The following is a 21280-nucleotide window of genomic DNA, read 5'->3' on the forward strand; positions in this document are numbered from 1 at the left end:
TTACCGGAATGAATTCTTAATTCCGGCTCGCGGGTGCGGCCGGTTAGTGAAGCTTGTTTTGGAAGCTAGTGTCAAAACCTCAATAAACAAGTCCTGTCAAAATGAGCGACTTACTAATTGCTGCTGTTTTTAACAAATCGCCGATCTGGGATAAAAGAAGTTTACATAGCAACAGAAATGTTGTCGACAAGTGCTGGAAAGAAATCAGTAAGGATATGAATGAAAACGGTACGAACTAAGAAAATTTTATAATAACCTCAAATGTCACGAGTGAAATAAGGTATATTTAAAAATCTTTCTTCGTCCGCCTTAAGCTCACTAAACAGTGATGATATTCACCATGACTTTTTCTAGTACTATTAATTGGATGAATACCAATTGTTTTATTTCTTAATTTCAAGAAAGAATTCTACAAAAGTAAAAATTTTCTTCCGACAAGCTTGACATTTTGTTAAAACTGACAGCTGCTATCAGGCTACCGCGCAAATGGCGCGGATTTAACCGGCGTTCTATGTGTCCACAACTCGGCGCCTATCTTCTCCGGCGGACTCAGGCACTGAGTGCTGGTAATCTGAAAGCCGAAACACGCGTTCTTTGTGTTCGTACACTTAGGCACTATCAGCGCCATGACAATTCGGTGCCCGGAGCGGACTGCTCCAATTGCCCTACGCGTCGCAATTGGAGCCCTGGTCACGTGAAACATGACACATGATCCAACTCAAGTCTTCCGTGCGTCCCAGATATTTTATTCCATCGACTTGCGTAACATGTATTTTCCTGACGTTCTTTTCTAAATGCTCAAACCATCTAAACCTAATCTTTTATCACCGTCCCCAATCTTCAAAACCTATCTTTAATATTTAAATAACTTATTGAGTAAAACCTCAAATTGTTATATTTAATAATTGAAGTCAGCATCAACCACTTTCCACCGAAACATGCGAAACAGAATATGATTAGATCGCATCTTAGAATTGATAATAAAAATGAATTAATTCGATTTTTTTTTAATATATTCAAAAAATTAAGATAAAAATGAGGGAACCTTGTTCCTAGTCAAAGTATGATGCAATTGAAATATGATAATTTTGGAAGTTCTAAGTCGAAGTATGATATCGCAAAAAAATACTGAACTTGATACTGTCGAATGGTACTGCTCAGTGGTAAAATCAATGCAATTCCCCGGCAAGGCAGGGTTCAATTGATAGATGCGACTAAATCTTTTTGTATTTCTTGTTCCCCTTTTTTGTTTGAGATCGGTCAATACTGTCTTCAATGATTAAACATACCAAACCTCAAAAATCTCTATCCACAGCATTCAGTCAACTACTTTAAAATAATGTCAATTACATGCCTCACTGCCTCATCAGGGTTGGTCAGCCTCGCTTCTAAGGAACTTTTCACTAATGGACTCTTGATTCTTATATCAATTTCCTTATCTTCCATTTAATCTCTAGTAAATATACGAGTCTCAAATAGCAAATCTTGGAACATTTACTTATAGCTCCAAGTATTCACCGTTCACAAATATTATATTACATAAACTCGAAAGCTAGATTCTGTAAGGTCTTTCTGTAACATCCCGACTTTATTTTCCACCCTCTTAATAACTTATATGCTTCTTAGTTTTAAGCTGAATTCGCGGAGAAATAAAACATAGATTTGTTACATCGCCACGTAATTTTAATACAAAAAAAAATTGTGGTTCATTTTTTAACGTTTGAACCAGGATTAATTATTTTTTGATGAGCTATTACTAAAGAAAATATAAACTTTTAATTTTCTTGCTTTTACAACGTGACATCAAAAGCTGACAATTAATGGGCCGTGATTGACATAAAATATTTGTAACATAGCTATTTTTTTGAAAAGATACCATTATTTTTCGTGCTATTCATTTTGTAAAACTTAATCGTTATTTTGGCATGATTACAAATATACGACATCTTAATTCTAAATCATAAATCTGTGTCTGAAGCAGCAAAATTCTCGAGCTTTAGGATTATTAAATTTGCACAGCTGTTTTGCCTGTAATTACAAGGTGTACTAATTTACTATATAACTATTAATTTCATTTATTTCACACACATTCTTCAAAAATATACCAATATATTTTTGAAATAATATAATAAACCAATATATTTTTGAAATAATATAATATACCGATATATTTTTGAAAACAGTTATTCTTTAAAAGAACGATTTCCGACAATCCAAAGAAACCACAGACAGCATTGATTGAAAATACTATTGAGCAACACACATTACAATAATTCGATGCTACTTACCAAAAAGCGTAAAAATATTGATAAGCAGTTAGCACTTATTACGCAGAATCTGCTTTAACAACGATTCCTGTATTTTTTTTCTAACGATATTATCTATGGTTCTGTTTCAGTAAATCAGTGTCATTGCTCATGTCTATGGTCTGGTAACTTGAATATCTATGGTTCTGTTTCAGTCAAGCAGTCCCTAGGGGGTATAACTCCGATCAAAAATTGGAACCGAAATATTATGACATCACATGATTGCCTGACTATATCCACCGACCAAAAACTCTGAAAGTCTATGGAATAAACTTTCAGGGTTTTTCATTGGTGTACAGTATAATAAGTAGGCTCCGAATGAGAATTGTACTGTCTAAATATTGGCATATCTATGGTTTTTAGGACCAATTTGTTTCATACAAAAAGCCCGAAGATATCGATCTAGTGAGAGGTTTATTTATGGTCATTGCTCATGTCTATGGTCTGAGAACTTGTATATTTTTGTTTCTGTTTCAGTCAAGCTGCAAGTCATTAACCTAAAAAGCCCCGGACGGAGCTATTCGAGAACATTTGAAGCCGCGGAGCGAGGGGGAAGATGTTTGAAAAATGTCAAAAACTACTTAATTTTTTTTAGTTACACAACTTTGCATACAAATCAATTCAAAAGCTAGTCATATATGATGGCAGCTAGGCAATTTCCCCGCACCCTAAATTTGGCTTCAATGCCGTTAATTTAAATTCTCAGTAATGCTCTGTCCATGACTTTTTAGGTCTATGCTGTAAGTAGTGCCACCGTTCGTATCTATGTTCTGGAATCTGATTAACTACGCAATCCAACCCGTGCAACTACAAACCCTTCGATAGACCTATTCGAGAACAATACATTTGAATCCGCGGGGTGAGAGAGAAAATTTAAAAAGTTTGTCTTTTAAGATGGCTGGCAGGTAATTTCACCTTCATTTGATTTGGCTTCAATGTCATTCACACAAAATTGCATTAATGCTCTGTCCACGTCTTTTAAGTTGAGCGGTGCCACTACTCGTATCTATTATCTGGCAACTCCACTATCGATGGTTCTGTTTCAGTTAAGCTTGTGTCTATGATCTGTCAACTCCATTATCTATGGTTCTGTTTCAGTTAAGCTTGTGTCTATGATCTGTCAACTCAATTATCTATGGTTCTGTTTATGTTAAGCTTGTGTCTATGATCTGTCAACTCCATTATCTATGGTTCTATTTCAGTTATGCTTGTGTCTATGATTTGTCAACTCAATTATCTATGGTTCTGTTTCAGTCAAGCCATGAACCTAAAGAGCCATGGACATAGCTAATCGAGAATAATTTGAAGCCATGGGGGAGGGGGAAGATCTATTAAACTGCCAAAACCTACTTTTTTTAATGACATATCCCATTCCTTGTCTCATCAAATACCCCAAAAACTTAAGCCTTTATAACAACACAAATAAAATATAAAAGTTCATTATGCACCACATTGCATTCAAATCATTTCGAAAATTTGTCATACAAGATGGCTGCCAGGCAATTTCCCCTCACCCTAGATTTGGCTTCAATGGCATTCATATAAAATCGTACTTCAGGGCTTTTTAGGTCCATAAGTCATGCAGTGTCACTGCGCGCGTCTATGATCTGGCAACCCATTATTCTGGTTCTGTTTCAGTCAAGATTGTGTTTATGATCTGTAAACTTCACTATCTACGGTTCTGTTTCAGTCAAGCAGTGCCACTGCTCGTGTCTATGGTCTGGAAACTTGATGCAGTCCAGCCAGTGTTTCAACCTCTTCCCCTTGCTAGCAGATCCAATCACCAAGCTACCGAGGAAGTCATTGGGCTTTCCGTAGTCCTTATCCCAGACTGTGAGGGCTAGACTCTGCTTTGACAGCTCCGTTGGGCGAGTTTCGAAGAAAAACTCCTCGTTGTAGACCGGATTCAGGTTACGCCATTTGATGGAGGTTTTGTGCTTGCGGTGATAGGGGTCCGGATCCAAATGACTGAAAAAAAACAAATCAATTAATAATACTATTAAAAATAGGCCAAGTCATTTTCGGAAATGCTGTATGGAGGGTATTCAGGGAACGGAACGAGTTAATCTGTGCCTTGAAGAGTTACCAATGCCAGAGCAATTTATTTATATAAATACGCCTAAAAAGGCTTTAAAATAAAAGTGATACATGATGCAGTGTACATAGGAGAATATCTGTATTATACAGGAGATACTGACAGTAAATAGATGTAATCCATTGTAAAGTAGGTACAAAATACACAATTGTAAAATTGTGATTATAAGTATAATGAGAAAATATTAAGAAATAATAAAAATGAAACTAAATATGAGGCAACATTAGTAAAACGTAAGAGTAACATAAAGTAAAAAATAAATTACAACAACACTACATATAAGACAAAACATCAAAACTAATTTACCAACGCTACTCTAATTTGTAGTATTCGAAAAAGTGTTGGTATAGATTATGCTTAATTCTATAAATGGAGTCAAAAAATAAATCAATAGCACCCCCATACTTGTTGCCCAGATCATGCATCCTATTGGTCAGTGAGTGTGTCTGATAGTTGGTCGTGTATGTATTGCAGAAGAATGTTATAATTTGTCTTGTATTCCTAGTCGGCACATGGAATTAGCAATGAAGTAAGTCTTTCAAAATAACTTCCGCTGGCTTCGACGGAGTCTCTGTTCCTGGACTGGTCACTTAAGATACGTAAAGTCTACATCAACATATTAGTGTTGTTAAAAATATATATCTCTATTACCGAAAGAACATTAAGCTTTGGTTTTATTTAGTAGTTTAAAATAAAGTTTTAAAATAGCTAGTTAATGACATGAACGTGTCGAAACCGGTCGCTAATTAATAAAATTTATACGTAACAAATGTACATTGTGAATAATAAAACTCATAAAAAACAAAAAAATGTCTAGAAATTGTTACATAGTGAATGCCAAAGAAATACAAAAAAAATAATAAATAAATAAGCAAGTTCTGTTCAAAGAAACACCATTAACTTTAATGGTGTAATTTTAAAGGCATTTAAAAAATAATTATCTATTTGGTCATTTTAATATAGATAATCCTCAACCTCAACCCCATAAAAGTGCTAATCGAAATAAACGTCGCTATTGCCAGTCGTTCGTGTTGTTTAGGTGAATCAGCAGAGGTATTCGGGTCCATGGGGTGATATTTTCTAATTTTCTTTTTGGTGGCGGACAAATTTGCCCACAGTACTTATCTACTGCGAGGAGGGCCAGATCGGGAGAGGCCGATTTAGACAGCAGGACTCTCGACCCATCGCCTTGCAACCAGTGGCGGCTCGTGACTTTTAGGTGTACTAGAGTGCTAATATTACAAAAAATGGCATTATTGATGTTGTTGTAGCTGAAAACGATTTTTTATTTATTTTTCGAAAATTGTATTTTTGCATGAAGATTTTCAGGAAATTTCAGTTTGGCCGTGTAAATAAAAAATCGTTTGCAACTACAACAACGTCAATTATGCGGTTTTTTGTAATATTAGCACTTTTGTACACCCGAAATACACGATCCGCCGGGGTCACAATGAGGCTAAAATTACCTCGTCCTCTCAACGGCCAGTTTTGATATTCGAAAAAATTTCCAAATAATTTTTTGAATGGTATATTCTGCGGTGATATTTATTTACGGCGGTTAGGTAAAATTCTTAAATCAAACAATTCCGTCTTAGAGCCCCGTAGTAAGCGTTCAAAGATGGTTTGAAAGGAAGATATGTTATACAAATGTTAGAGGGAGCACCCAAATTAAAAAAAAAAACAAACAATTTAACGAAAATGGTGAAAATATTTAATAAATCACGACTATTTTGAAATAGAGCAAAAATCTCTCGACAAATGTTTTAGTTGCATTTAAGATAAACTGTGAATTTTTTCATGCCTTTAACATATTAAATAACAAAATAAAACTTGTTTTAAATAATTTTCGGAGTTTACTTTGCGATTTGTTTCTATCGAGGGAATTTCAAATAATTAACATTTCGGCAAAACAAATGCACAGATAGTATCTTCAAAAATAACGTAATATTTTTTTGGAATTTAAAAAGTAAAGGAGTTAACGAGAAACTTATTATAAATTGATATAGCATCAAGTTGCTAGATTAATATGATTGCAAGTCAGATAAGTAATACAAAACAATGCTTGCACTTGGTTAACTGTGAAAAAGAAACTAATAAGCCTCTCTTGTCCATGGCACTAATATTGATGAAAGAATTCTAATTTAACCCATTAGGAGCTGCATGTATCATATTTGCGACAGTAGCGTACAGGATACGCCGTTAAAATCTCACATTTGATACAGCAGCGTATAAGTAATCTAATAACATAAAAAACAAATCACTTTTTAATTTTATTTTTTGCTTTAAATTATTTTTTATAACATTACATAATATTGTTATTTAATTTATTGAACGTAAAAATATGGAATAAACGGTGAAATCTAGATTGTATTTAAACCGCATTAATCAGTTTCGTTCGTTTCCATGTTAAAATTTTTGAGACACAAATCACTCGAGTGGAAAAAAATGATTTGTCTGCAAGAGGCTTCACTATGGTTTGATAATACATTAGAAAGGCAAAACAATTGTAACCCTAATAATAATTTTACTGCAGAACTTTCTTATAAATATAAATAAACTGTTTTTGTTTACTAAATTAAATAATAATATTATTAAGTATGTACTAGAAAAACTTATAATTAAAATTGATTTCTACAGATTATGCTTGATAATAATAGATAAAACATCTACAGTTTAAAACAGAAGCTATCCATAGCCAGTTCGATCAAAGAATTCTGACTTAATCCCTCTGTGGAACCTCATGTATCATGCCGCCATCAAAATATCGCATTCAATTCTCCCGGTTCTATCGTGTAAAGCATAAGATTTGTCCAAAATAAATAATGCAATTTAAATTTAAAACATTGCCTACAGTTTGACAAAGGGGTCCGAGAAGCCATTGCTGTCCATGGCTGGTAGGTTCCGACAGCGGCAAACCAGCACGGCCAGAGCCCTGCGCTTTGTGTTGTAGCACAGCGACACCAGTAGCTGGGGCTTCATGAGACGCTCTCCCAGGGCCTCCTCGGCTGACAGCGGAAGGGTCAGCTCCTGGGGCCTGCCGCCAGCTATGGAGGCCCCGGTCAGCGGGAGTGATGCAGAGCCGAGGATGTCGCAGCCATACCTGGACAAGGAAAAAACATATTACACGGTGTATCCGACAGACCGATTTTTCCCAACGTGATAATATATTTTTTCAAAACCATAAATTGTGATGTATGGTAATAAGTTGAGTATTTAAGCGATAGATGGCGCTAATCATAAAGCTTACTCCAGAGTCCGTCAGATGTCGCTACAGTGTGATGGTACAATGCTTGTAAGGTTATAGTGACAGGGAACAAGCTTCTCGAACCTGAGAATTACCAACCCTCTGGTAATGAACAGTGTAGCTAAATCAAGACCCATTATTTGTAACGTAAATGAACGCAATTATAGTAGAACCTTTTACTTTTTAACAAAGAGTTCCCAACCCTTAAATCTGCAAAGTAAGACAGATATAACAAAAATGGTTAAATATATCAGTAGAGATCCAAATGAATAAACTTACTACCCTATCATCTAATCTGGGTATCATTTCGACGAGCTAGAGGTAAACGGCGTAACCATATTTTTGGCACCAGGAATGCTTTGAATAAACAACGATTCGAAGAGCGCACACTGAAATAATTAATCAAACCCTGTCAGAAAAGTAAAGTTTGCTAAAGTAAGCCGAAGGTTTGCAGCGCAGTCCATTGTGGGACTTTTCTGCGCAGGATCTGAATGTTTCGTTTTCAAGTTGAACGAGGTGGGTAAATTATTACACATTTGTAAAATTGTTTAACTAAATAATGTAACCAAATATTAAATTTCGGGAATAAGCCCGAACTTTTGTTTACCCGATTTGGATTTGCAGTTAAGTTTTTTTACACAGCCATCAATTTGCGCGCCATTGTAAAAATGACTAGTAATTCGTAAGCAGATTTTATTTACGAGGACCGAATGGCGATAATACAATGTGAGTTGCCTGTGTAGTGTCTGATTCATTTATTAACAAATCACAGAAAGGGGGACGGTCACATCGTCTCCCGCGCTCCCAGCAACTTGATTTGTTCCCCTTTCACTAATTGGCCGGTCTAATAAATTGAATGTCTGAATATTCCCATGAAAAGGTATCTAAAATTCTTACTTGTCTTCGTCGAAGAGAGTGATGCGGAAAGTCTTGGAGTCCAGATCGCTCTCAGTTATTCCATAAAAAGTGACTGTTTCGTTGAATTCTGGGTTTCGCGTCTTGTGGACAGTTTTTGTGCGAAGTCGGTTGCATTTTGTGCCCTCTGAAAATATAAATGTACTATAAATAAAGCAAGATAAAAAGACCTGGGACATTTATCCACTGGAGCTGTCTAATCAATTTCACATTTTCGCCAGCGGATGCTCGTGGGTGTTTGCAAAGTGGCCAGAATTTGGCCAAAAACGCTCCAGTGGATAAAACGAAGTGTTTTAGAAATAAATGATCTGTATTTATTGCGTTCCTCGCACATCCAATGACAATAAGAAAAGCCAATCTTTAGCAAAACACCTTATCGTGTAACATACTGAATCGTTATAAGCAATAATTAGTCGCCTGAAATATCCATACAAATTGAAAATATCTCCCGAGTAAACATAAATGCCGCCGACGGGAATTGAACCCGCTCCTTCTGATGTCCGGTCAGGTGCTCTGGGCCACCGAGCTACGTCGGCTCATTTCCAAAACGCCAAATAATTCAATATGAACTACTACTTCAATAAAAAAATTCTGTTTATTATATTTATTCACCTGTAAACAACCAACTTTATTTTTTGTAGGAAAGGCTTTGTTAGTGCTAAATTTCCCACTAGATGGCGTCGAGACATATTATATCTACATTTGTTGGTAAAATGTAGCTATGCATAAAAAACATTATCTTATAAACATCAGTTTATCATTAAAAAATAATAATACTGAATACAGAAGACGATAAGTATTTCTGTTTTGATTTATGCAAAAAAATCACCAAAATGCATGTTTTATTTTATTTTGTCAAAAACTTTATCCTTTCAAAATAAGCTCGATTATAGCAAAAGTCAAGATTTGTTCTACTCACAGTAATGTATATTTGTAAGCGATCAATTTTTATAGTCCGAAATCACAATTTTCGATTAAACTTTACCACGAATTTATTGGTTTACCTAATGAATACAAAAAATATGCTCTGGATAAATTGAAGCTTTACCTATCGCTTCTGTTGAGTAGAATTAAAATAAAATTGTTAATTACTTTACAAAAAATACAAGCGCAAACTAATAAAAAAAATTTCATTAGAAATGTATGAACACATATAAGAAACAACTTTTTATCTAATCTTGTATCTCTCGGTCAACTTTTTTCCTCTTAAAAATGATCACAAAATAAATAAAAACAAAAATTCGCGCTAAATTCGACCGTTTCTAGACTCTGTTTGCCAAGCGTTTTTATTCCTGTTACCTATTTTCGCGGTGATATAAGGCACCATAAGAATATACACGTAGATATGGACTAGTGGAGGTATTGAATAAAGCACTTTGTGTGCGACTGTTCTCATTGTCTGAGGTCAAAACAATGCGCAAAGGAATATTTTCGACGAGACTGTTATCATGTTGTCGTGTAAAGTGTGCCTACTAGTAGTGTTTTGAAGAATTCTATATTTGTATGAGATGTATACCTGGTGGAAGTATCTCCATGGCACAATAGGGGTCCGCCAGTCCGGCGAGGTCTGTGGAGGGCAATCCTCGTGCCCGAATGGCCGTGCAGTGCAGCGTGCCGTCGGCCCCGTCGTGCTGCAATCGAACTTCTGCGGAACCGCACGCGCCCGGGGCTGCACACAGAGGGAACGATGAAGACACTACGGTGGTCTGACCGTTTGCCGTCAAGTTTGTTTGGCCATCTGGAAAAAATAATAAAAGGCTATATTGGGTTTCCGGTGATAAGTCCGTAGCGATGGTTGCAACACATTGAAAAATTCAATTAGTTTTCGGTAATGTACTGAAAATTGGGACAAGGTTAACACGCACTAATATATATATTTTTTTTAATCAACAGTAATAGAAAGCAAGTAGGTACTTCAGTTACTGGAAAATAATGCATTTTATTAGTTATTTTGTTAAAATTAAAAACTATTGTTTTAGCGGATATTGTTGTTGATGTGAAAGTTTTGAGGTTAGTTTTTTCTTCTCCTATTTAACAAAAACTATGAACCTTAAAACCTATTTTAGATTCTTAGTTTGGATTTAATTTTTAAAAAAATTAGTGTAAAAACATATTTTAATATTATTATGTAAAAACATAGCGTGAAAAGACGTCAAGTTACCTGTTTTTTAACGAAATAGCTATTAAAATGCATTATTTTTCATGTTCAATTACTGTAATAGTTGTTTCTCATTGTGATCTAATTGATACAAAGTGGTATAAAATAAAATATGTCTATTAACTGTGTGTCACTTTTCTGCATATTTACCCAGTTTTCTTTAAAATCGGCACAGATTTCTTAAACCTACGCCGGTAGGTTTGAGAAAAATCCTAGCCAGCCGTTCAAATGTAACCCGATTTTATACTAGAAAGTAAACAACGAATCGTTTTTAAAAATATCATACTAAATACTAGGTTCACCAAAATAGTAGGTTATGTACAGGGCCGGCGTCAAACGGTACCTGTTGCTAGTAGAAACCTCAAGGGCGCTATAGATATATTTTTTTATTTTTTACTTTTTTATTATATTATTTTTAAATACATAAACGGCTATAAGTACTGCCTTTTATAAATAAACATATAATAGAGTACAAAAGTAAGAAAAATAATATCATTACATAATAGTAGTTTTAAACTTAAAAATAACATACAATTATTTTGTGTATCACAACCAAAAATAACAAAAAAAGAACAATGAGAAATATCCTCATTTCATTTCAACATGTCCATATTGCGTATATAAAGTTACATTATGGAAAAATAATTTTTGAGTGCATGTTTATATTGTGCTAATTTTAAGAAATAAATGTCACCGATGTTAGTATGTTGATTTCCCAAAATGTGTAATCGACTGATTGGTGAGTAATAATGTGATAATGTATGTGTGTTATTATAGTAGAACGGTAGAGTCAGTCTATTGTTAGCGCGACCAGGGCAATGAAATCGTATTAGTTCTATTAAATCAGGGGTATCCAGGACCGAGTGAATTAATAGATCATAGATTTTTCTGCGATCTGATAAATTTACGAGATTAGTCCAGTTTAATAACAAATTATAGTCCACGGATTCTTTTGGAATACCTAATTTAAAATTAATATACCTAAGGAATCTATGCTGGACTTTTTCAATCGCTTGAATATGGATATTGTAATGTGGAGCCCAAATCATAGAGTTATATTCCAAAATGCTTCTCACTAGCGTTATGTATAAAATGCGAATAGTATCAATGTTACAATTTTTTTTGGTTATTCTAATAATAAATCCTAAAATCTTCATTGCTCTATTAATAATATTAGTTATATGGCTAATAAATGTAAGTTTTGAGTTAAAAATAATACCTAGATCATTTATTGTTTCTACTGAGTTTAATATAATTTTGTCAAGATTGTATTCATAAATTGTCGGTTTCTTCATTTTATAAAATCTTATTATTTGACATTTACTAATGTTGAGTGCCAGTTTATTGCATATACACCAATTAAACAAGTTGTTTAAATTTTTTTTGTAAAATTATGCAATCAGAAATATTTATAATTTTTTTATATAATTTTAAATCATCAGCAAATAACATGATATGAACATCGGAAAAAACGTCTACAATGTCATTAGTAAATAAAATAAACAGTATTGGTCCTAAATGGGAGCCCTGTGGCACACCACCAGTGGCAGAAAAGGCATCCGATATTACGTCATTTAACTTTACAAAGAGCTGTCTATTTGTTAAATAACTCTCTACCCATTTAAGAAAGTTCCCGATTATACCCATACCTACTCCTTAATTTATTTATCAATATTTTATGACAAACTTTATCGAACGCCTTGCTGAAGTCAGTATATATCGAATCTACTTGACATTTATCTGCAAAGGCATTCGCTATAAAGTTTTCATATATTAGTAGATTTGTCAGAGTTGATCTATTCTTCATGAAACCGTGTTGAAACCTTGTTATAATCCCATTTAATTTAAAAATAATTTTATCCAAAATATTTTTTTCAAATATTTTTGGAATAGTTGACTGTATACACATAGGTCTATAGTTTCGTATATCGCATTTGTCACCTTTTTTAAATATGGGTGTGATGTAATTATTTTTCCATGCAATTGGAAAATATCCCGATGACAATGACATATTAAAAATTAAATAGAGGGGATACGACAAGGCATGTATGTATACAGTGTTTCAATAGAATCGGTGGTATTTTGTCAGGACCCGAACTTTTTTTATATCTAATTTGTTAATATGGGTTTTAATTTCATTTATATCTATGTGTATGTTAGAAATTTGTAAATTGATGTTAAATGAAAAAAAAGGAATTTCACTATTATCAATTGTGTTGTCATATACATCTTTAAAAAATGAAGCAAATAAATTAACAATCGTTTCTGCATTATTTCCATTTATGCCGTTATAATACATGCTAGCAGGTATATCTATTTCATTTCTTTTTACTGACTTTGAGTACTTCCATAAAGTGTTCCATATTATCAGCTAGTCGACGCCAGGATCAGACTGATCCAATTGCGCCTGCACAGGGTCGGCCCTGGTTTTTGTAAACAAGCCACACTTTCTTAATAAACTGTTTATTATTTTTCTTTTATATTTCCGAATTGGTAGTTTGCAAGATGGTGTACATTCATCCTTAGTGGTTGTATCGCACGTTTTATGTCATTTTTTTGTTCGCGATGGCACTCCTGCCGCTATTTAGTGATGTAATAATAAAGACATTATGACAGATGAGGAATTTTGCTGTATATTTAACAAAAGATTTAAAATTTAAAAAAAATAGCTCAATTTTGAAATTGCATCAGGTGAAATCACATTGTTTACTAGAATATGGGAGTGACAAATTACGAAGTTACTACTGTCGTTTAGAGGAAGCTACAAGCCAAAAATGTGTATATTCTTGGTATGCCTTATATCGTAGGTATTAGGCATTAAAATCGCTTGACAAGTCGAGTCTAGAAACGTTCGATTTCAAGCAAAAAACTGGTTTTTACTTATTTTGTAAATAATTTTATAAGAAAGTAAAAAAGTTAAACAAGTGAAACTGTCACAGATAATCTTAGCTATAATACTGTATTTTTAAAAAGTTGTTTCCTTTTTAAGTTCTATTGAAAAATATATTTTTTAGTAGTTTGCATTTATATTTTTTTAATGAGTAATTTATTTTTTATTTGTATTCTACTCAAGAGAAGCGATAGGGAAACTTTCAATTTATCTAAAGCATATTTTTTGGTATTCATAATGTACACCAAATCGTTATAAAGATTAATCAAAATAGTGATTTTGGCATTAAGCTTCGCCTTAAGTAAACCTCACTAATTAAACTATCATAATCACGGTGTCATTTAATATGCTCTCGCTAAAACAACACGAACATCAGCAGTAACAGCGAGTATCAATAATAAGCGGCGCCATTTGCAAACTGTCGTTGCGCGATGGCGCTGACTTGATAACGTGACATGGTTGTCAATCTCATTAGAGTCAAGCCGACGATTTACTTAGATTATTATTTTTTACGATTTTTTTACATCAAATAACCATATAGAGTTCCCAACAATGAGAGATTTTTTGAGATGAAAAAATCCACACTGAGTAAGTACCCTACCAATAAATTGGGCAAAATAACATCCTCGTAAAAAATTTCGACATGTTTACAAAAACAGTTATTTATTTTACCTCGCGTAATTTCAAATCTAACTTGTATAACAATGGTAATTGAGTTAAATAACAGTTCAAGTGACAACAGCAGTGGCGTACATTACTCTGTGACCAAATGTGGGCTGAGTGTAGTTTTTTGACGTTTTTTGATTCGACACTTATGTAGATCAAAATATTTTAATTTTAGGACCATACATATATACGTAATTGAAACCCTACGGTGTGGTGTGGTAGAAAATACAACCAATCAAAAGGGAATAATAATAAGCGTTTTATTATCTTCCCCTTTTGTAACAAATAGATATAACGATATCCTCCCTGGGATCTCCCATGCTGAGGATTTAATTTATATATTATTAGAATTTAGTAGTTGGGACAATATAAAGTAATTGTAAATATATTAAACAGTGTTTTTCTTAAATAATTGTAAATATAATAATACGTGGCGTTTTTGAATACCATTTGTTCAGTTGAGTGGTTTCGTTTTCAGTCTGTATTTGGTGTCAATTATCTATTTCTGATCTCCCTATGTTTTGTATCCAACATTTTTAATGTTAAAATTTTGTTGTTAGTTTTGAATGAGAGTGGGATGTTGCCGTAGAGTTTAGTACTCTTTTGCATAGTGTTATTTTTGTAGTTGCTTGTTGAATATATGTTCGACAAGCGTCTTTGAACATAAATGTTAATTAAAGGTAATGAATTAATTTGAACCATTTAACCGGACATCTTTATTGTTTTTACTCCTCTGTCTAAATTAATTTCAGCTGAAATAGGTAGGCAATAAACTTTTAATGGACGACACTATTTCTCAAATACAAGCAATACTCACTCGTAATAAATTATTCGTATTAATTGTTAATACTTGTTATTTGATAGTTTTTGGTGCAAGCATTGTGGGGATGTCAGGTGATATACGTTGTGTTTCCCGAAAAATAAATAGATTGAAGAAGCCAAGTTGCAACTACAATAATGAATTCGTCAAATGGAAACCATTTATTAATGCAGAGCGATAGAGACATAAGACACAAAAAAATCTCAATTTTTAAGAAATGTATTTCTTCTGTTTATGGTTCGTTTTTCTTAGGGTGGGTATTGCTTTTCAGTCTTTATGGACTGGACGCCACTGGACATCAGCCAATTGTGACGGGAAATGGGACAGAGATGTTTTAGGGTCTTGTTTGCTTGTCTATCATTTTCTTTGATATGTGGTTTGAAAGTAATTAAACTGCGCATCTACCAAGCAAAATGTAGTCCACTCTGATAATGTAGAGTTTACACAGTGTCCGGAAACTCATAGTATAAGCGGAAGATCGGTGAATCTAGATTACATTTGAGTTTTAGTTTTCGAGTAAATCTTGTCCGAAATTTATTATTATTAATGTGAAATATGAAATATGAAGAATATTCTTTTAAGTGCGTAGTCCCAATTAAAAAAAATAACATTTTAGTTGCCGAAAGCAGTTAAAAAAAAAAAAAAATACTTAATTAGAAAAAAAAAGATTTTTTTCTGATGTAGCCTCTCCAGTTTCCCGCTTGTACTACAGTTTAAATAATTTCTAAATGCCGTAAATGAGATGTCATTTTCAGCTGTTATAAATAATCGAAGGCAGACCGCAAATTTAATTAGGTAGGAACGTTATACAGGGTGTCCGGAAACTCGTAGTACAAGCGGGAAACTGGTGAATCTACATCACATTTGGAGTCGATTTTGTAGTATATTTTTTTTTTATTTGAGCTTTCGTTATCGAGTAAATCGAGTTTGAAGTTGATTTTTTTTTTTTTTTAATCAAATTCTTATAAATTATTACTGAAGATCAAAGTACCCAACTAATTAAAACTATTTGAAAGTAAAACAAATGAAGAAACTCGGATTTGAAGCATTATTTTGAAATCACCCTTCATTTAACCCGGTGTAATCATAAAATATTTCTGCTCTGCAGGGTTAAAACATCTGTTATTCAACCCTAAACACCAGAAAAAACTTTAACCCTAAAATAGCCGAAAAATATATTTTTTTGGTTTTTTTTTTTTTTTTTTGAAAATGCTCAAATCAAAAAACTTTATGTTTTTTTGGGTTCCCCATGTGGTGTAGATTCTCCAGTTTCCCGCTTGTACTACGAGTTTCCGGACACCGTGTATAATAAAAACATTATTGTTAAAAACTCTGATTTTCTAAGCAGATTAGCAATTAGCATACGCGGATACTTAAAAAACAATTTATTTAAAATCTGATTAAATTAGTCGTATTCCAGTTGAGACTGTACGCCTTTAACAAATAAATCGACAGTTTTCCTTAAAACATGTCAGTGAAATACGAATGTATTATGAGGATGTCGAAAGACATGTTCATAAAAATTATAATATTTTCGCATTTCGTCGGATATTTTTAGCATAAGCGCAGCTGCAAGAGCACGTGATCCGATTTCTGAATTTACTGATATTTAGTTGGGAATTGGCGTGCTATCACGTTTTTAACAAGATTTTAGTATGTACGATGTAAGATATAAAATTACACCTTTCGAGATATTTACAAAAAAAGTTACATTTTCCAAGAAGATGGCGTGTTTTTAGAATAAATCATATCAACAAATAAAATTGTCCAAAGAAGCGAAGTTAGCAGTCCACAACGGAGTGCTGGTACCTACCTTGATGTATGGAAGTGAGGCATGGAACTGGCAAAGAAAGGATGAAAGTAGATTAAATGCTGTTGAAATGAGATCCCTGAGGCGTATGTGTGGTAAAACCATGTTTGATCGTGTGAGGAATGTGGAGATCCGCAAAGAGTGCAAGGCTGATGAAAGCGTAATGAGTAAGATTAAGAAAGGGACGCTTAGATGGTTTGGGCATGTAGAGCGAATGAGCGAAGATAGGAGTGTAAGGAGGATATATGATGCAAATGCGAATGGTAGCAGAAGTCGGGGACGCCCGAGGAAGACATGGCACGACCAAGTGAATCAGATACTCGAGTCGGGCCATGTCAAGAGTCAGAATAATAGAAGAGTATTTAGGAGACGATGTATGAATGTGAATGAGGCAAGAAGTGTGGGCCAAGACCGAGTTGTTTGGCGGTCCGTCCTCTCTGCCTATCCCTGCGGGGAAACGGCGTGATGGTTAGTAAGTTTGTTATTTAACAAATAACTAATTTGTAACCACAATCATTTTCACAATACGTTTGATTTTTAATACAACTCGGAGGAAGTTAGCTAAATTATAACCTATTCTATCGCCTCGTTACCAATTATTTAAATAATTTAAAAAATAGTCCAGGAAACTCCATATTTTCAACAAAAATAATTTATCAGATTATTACATAAATTATCTTGTCAACTTATTCAAAATCACTCAGTCCGTTACTATCCTAATGGGCCACTCGCATCGTCTTTTGTCCTGGTTTAGGCAACATTTTAAAGACATTATTTTTTATCGAATTATAGAAAAATTAAAAATTTGAATACGCGAAATCGGACCATTTTTTATTAATTGAAAAGACAGGACATAATATAAGATCCAAAAAAGAGAAACAAACAGCCAAAAATCGTTTAAAAAACGACAAAACCTACGTGAATGGCATAGGAGGAATAACGAGGAATACCAAAAATATTAATCTGCTCCCACTGAAAAAGCCGACTCAAAATTGCAGAAGCTGACCTAGCATCTGATTCTGTCCATGCTTCGCAACCTGCCAACTCAGGGCAAATTCATCGTATTCCTGGAAATACTATTCGCGGTAAGAATGGACGCGGGATTTTGGTCAACTAATTAAGGGCCAATCATCTCACAGAACTTCAGCTATGAATATAGTCCGCACCTCTCAAGGACCAGCTCAAATTACAGATTAAATCTAGTGGGCACTATTCGATGAAATAAGCAGGAAATCCATGAACAATTGAAGAACTCGAGATCTCGACCTATTGGCAGTACTACGTTTTCTTTTGATGGCTCTTTGACACTTCTATCGTACATGCCAAAATCTGCAAATATGGTTTACCTTTTATCTTCTTGTGATGAAAATGCAATAATTAATAATTCAAGTGGCAAACCAGACATGATTCATTTCTACAACCAAACAAGAATTTGATCAAATGTGCGCCTCGATGTCGTGCAGCCGTAAAACTAATAGATAGTCAACGGCTGTATTCTATGGCATCTTAAACATGGTTTTTGTCAATTTTGCTGTAATTTATGGCCACAACATAATCAAATAAACCCTCAAACAAAAGAGAATTCATTAAGCAACTCAGCACAGATTCGGTCAAGCCTTGGATGAGGATGACACTTGAAGCTATGACTTCAAAATATAAGCCAATTTCTCGCAAAACCTACTGATTCAAGTAACAAACTGCTTGCAGAAGAACCGAAAAACGTAAATACTGCACTTTTTTCTGCTAAAAAAAGAGTAGGTATGTCAAAGTTAGTGTGCTGTAAGTGCAAAAAGTCAGTTTGTTCTGAGCACAATGTTGATATCTGTGTAGATTGCTCTAAAATTATAGATTACTTTTAATGTTTGCTCTAAGAATAAGTAATTAATGTTGAAAAAATATTAGATTAGTTAAAAAAAACATATGTTCAAGTTGATTTTTTTGGTTGAATATAAGCATAATGTTTTGATTCGTTGTAATAAATACCTGTGATAGTAGTTTCATTGATAATAGTATATGTTATTATTTGTTTATATACCAACCTTAACATTCCTTCTAAAAATAGGACACAAATATACCTACTTATATTTTGGCCAACAGGCTGTCATTTACATGTGTACTCCTCTGAGGCGTATGTTAAAGCTTTATGTACCTATAAAATAGATTAGGCTTCTAGGGTTAATAAATAAATCACATCCGTCATAATTCAAATAAATGCGGAGAGCGCGGACGCTTTCTTTTATAGTTAAAAAATGGATTCATATAACCACCGTAGGATGCAAAATTGTAGGATCGTAAAAATAATTTTATTATTTTTATTTTATTTTTATTTATTTTATATATATAAATATATAAATTACAAACAATACAAAACAAAATGAACCTTTGTCTGTCCAACTGGGAAGGATTCCCGATTCAGGACAGCCGAATTGTGTATTTAGTACATAATATTCTTACAATGGAATGGCGATGCTGTCAAAACAAATTTTGAGAACATTGTTGATTGCATTCGAAGTGACAGGATGGGTTCTTTATCCTTGAAAGAATCGCAAAGATGTAATTTATTACCAGGGTCAATTTGGATATCATTAGTAATTGCATTCAGAACAGATGAATGGTTTCTTTCGGGACATCACAAGTCTGAGATTCTTTCCAGGGCATTTTGGAGAACATTTACAATTGTATAGTTAGAATTTCCACATTTATAAATCAGTATAAGACATATGAATCCTATAGTACTATATTTTTAGAATTTCTTACGTGATAGAAATTAAAAATTGTAGATAATATTCTATAATCCAAAAGATTTCTTTATCCCTTATTCTTTCTTGACCGCGTTTGCATGCTGCAAACCGTCTGCAAATACAAGTGAATTAATGTCAAGTGTCAATTTGAAAAAGTCGACGGAAGCCTCAGTGTGAAAAGTGGAATTTTATTAAACCTTAGATCTCTGCCATATTGTCGGTTATGTTTCTTAACAACGCTGTCAAATGGCATGGGAATTTGTGTGTATTTCCGCGTTGTAATAAAATCTAAATAAATTGAAAATTTCTGAACGTATCCAAAAACTAAAAAATGTATTTGAAAGGTGATAAAATGCGCTTTTAAATTGAATTATTTGAAGTAAATATATTATTTTTTTAATCTTATATAACTGTACGAAACAATATACTGTCCGTACAATAACTGTAGATACGAAGGTAGCTGGGTACACGGGTCAGCGTTTTCAGTCTTGGTAGAGGTAGTAGATGTTGTAGAAGTTCGTGGTAGAGTTTAAAGCCACGATCAGAGAGGAATTTATTTCCAGATCTGAACTGACGAAAAGAATTTAATACTTGGAAAAACTGAATTTACTACTGAATAAAACACTTGAAAATATTTCTTGAGACTTTTGGAGACTTGGAGATGGTTCTTCAGGAGAGAGGATTCTCTTTCAGAGGTAGTTGTTGAACTGACTTTGTATGGAATTCGGTTCTCTATTTATAGAACGTTTTCAAATCGAACCCTCTCGGAGGCGTTCTATCCTCTTTCGTGAGGAGTAAAGTGGTTAGGTATTTTTCCTCTCTGCAATTATCTTGTTGAGAGGAAAGTTATATTTTAATATGATACCTTTCACCAAGTCAGTTCAATCTACCAAAACCATCTCCCGCAGTCCCGTTTATTTATTTTATAAATAATTATACAAATTTTCATATTGGGTTTGAAGTTAAATATCTTTGGTTTGAACATTTCCCAAAGGGTAACAAATATAGTTAGATATAATTATTCATGTTATTGTATTAGTATATAATCATTTCTTGATGTTGATATTTATTTCGTAGTTATATCTTGCATCATTTTTCCGTAAATCCAGTCTGATGATATCACAATTAATCACATTTGAATCTGTTATCAGTGTTTGATAAGAAATTCAAGGTGACATGCTGGGCTGTGATTGGTTGGAGACGGCGGCCATCATGGAATTCCATCCGGGGAGTAGTGGAGGGGGTCCTACGTAAATACTGAGTAGCCTTCCTAGCCGCGGTCACTTCGTGGGTTGGTGTGTCCGAGGGAGGTGATAGATGATTATTTTCAGATGTGTTTCAGGTTCTGCTATTATATTGCTATGTAATTATCTTGATTAATCACATATAATACATCATTTGATTGAGTTATTTTGATGTAAAGATCTCCAAATGTGTCGGCGACACGGTATCAAGCGGTTTCGGGGTTTGAGTGTTTTTGTGATTTTGGCGTAAATATGAATTCTCTTGAAATATTCTGGAGGTCTGGATACGTATGATACAATAACTAAAAAAAAAGTTTTAAAAATGGCAAATCTTACGTTTTTTTCCAATAAAAAACTGAACTAAAATAACTGAGAGCGGAAAAAAATAAAA

General features: G+C 33.7%; 1 protein-coding gene across 1 annotated transcript in view; it reads right to left on the minus strand.

Annotated features, from left to right (window-relative positions):
• Positions 1 to 3400: 3400 nt before the first annotated feature.
• Rph (Rabphilin) overlaps positions 3401 to 21280 on the minus strand; it is a 136114-nt gene continuing 118234 nt past the window's right edge. Inside the window, exons 6-9 of the mRNA XM_089644938.1 lie at positions 10077 to 10298; positions 8543 to 8687; positions 7253 to 7501; positions 3401 to 4274 (exon numbers count right to left, since the gene is read on the minus strand). Coding sequence (XP_089501064.1) covers positions 3980 to 4274; positions 7253 to 7501; positions 8543 to 8687; positions 10077 to 10298 — 911 coding nt within the window. The 3' untranslated portion in view covers positions 3401 to 3979. The remainder of the gene's footprint in view (positions 4275 to 7252; positions 7502 to 8542; positions 8688 to 10076; positions 10299 to 21280) is intronic.

Source organism: Hesperophylax consimilis, chromosome 22, assembly GCF_061612785.1.
Source record: "Hesperophylax consimilis isolate HC1 chromosome 22, BYU_Hcon_1.0, whole genome shotgun sequence".
Lineage (NCBI taxonomy): Eukaryota > Metazoa > Arthropoda > Insecta > Trichoptera > Limnephilidae > Hesperophylax > Hesperophylax consimilis.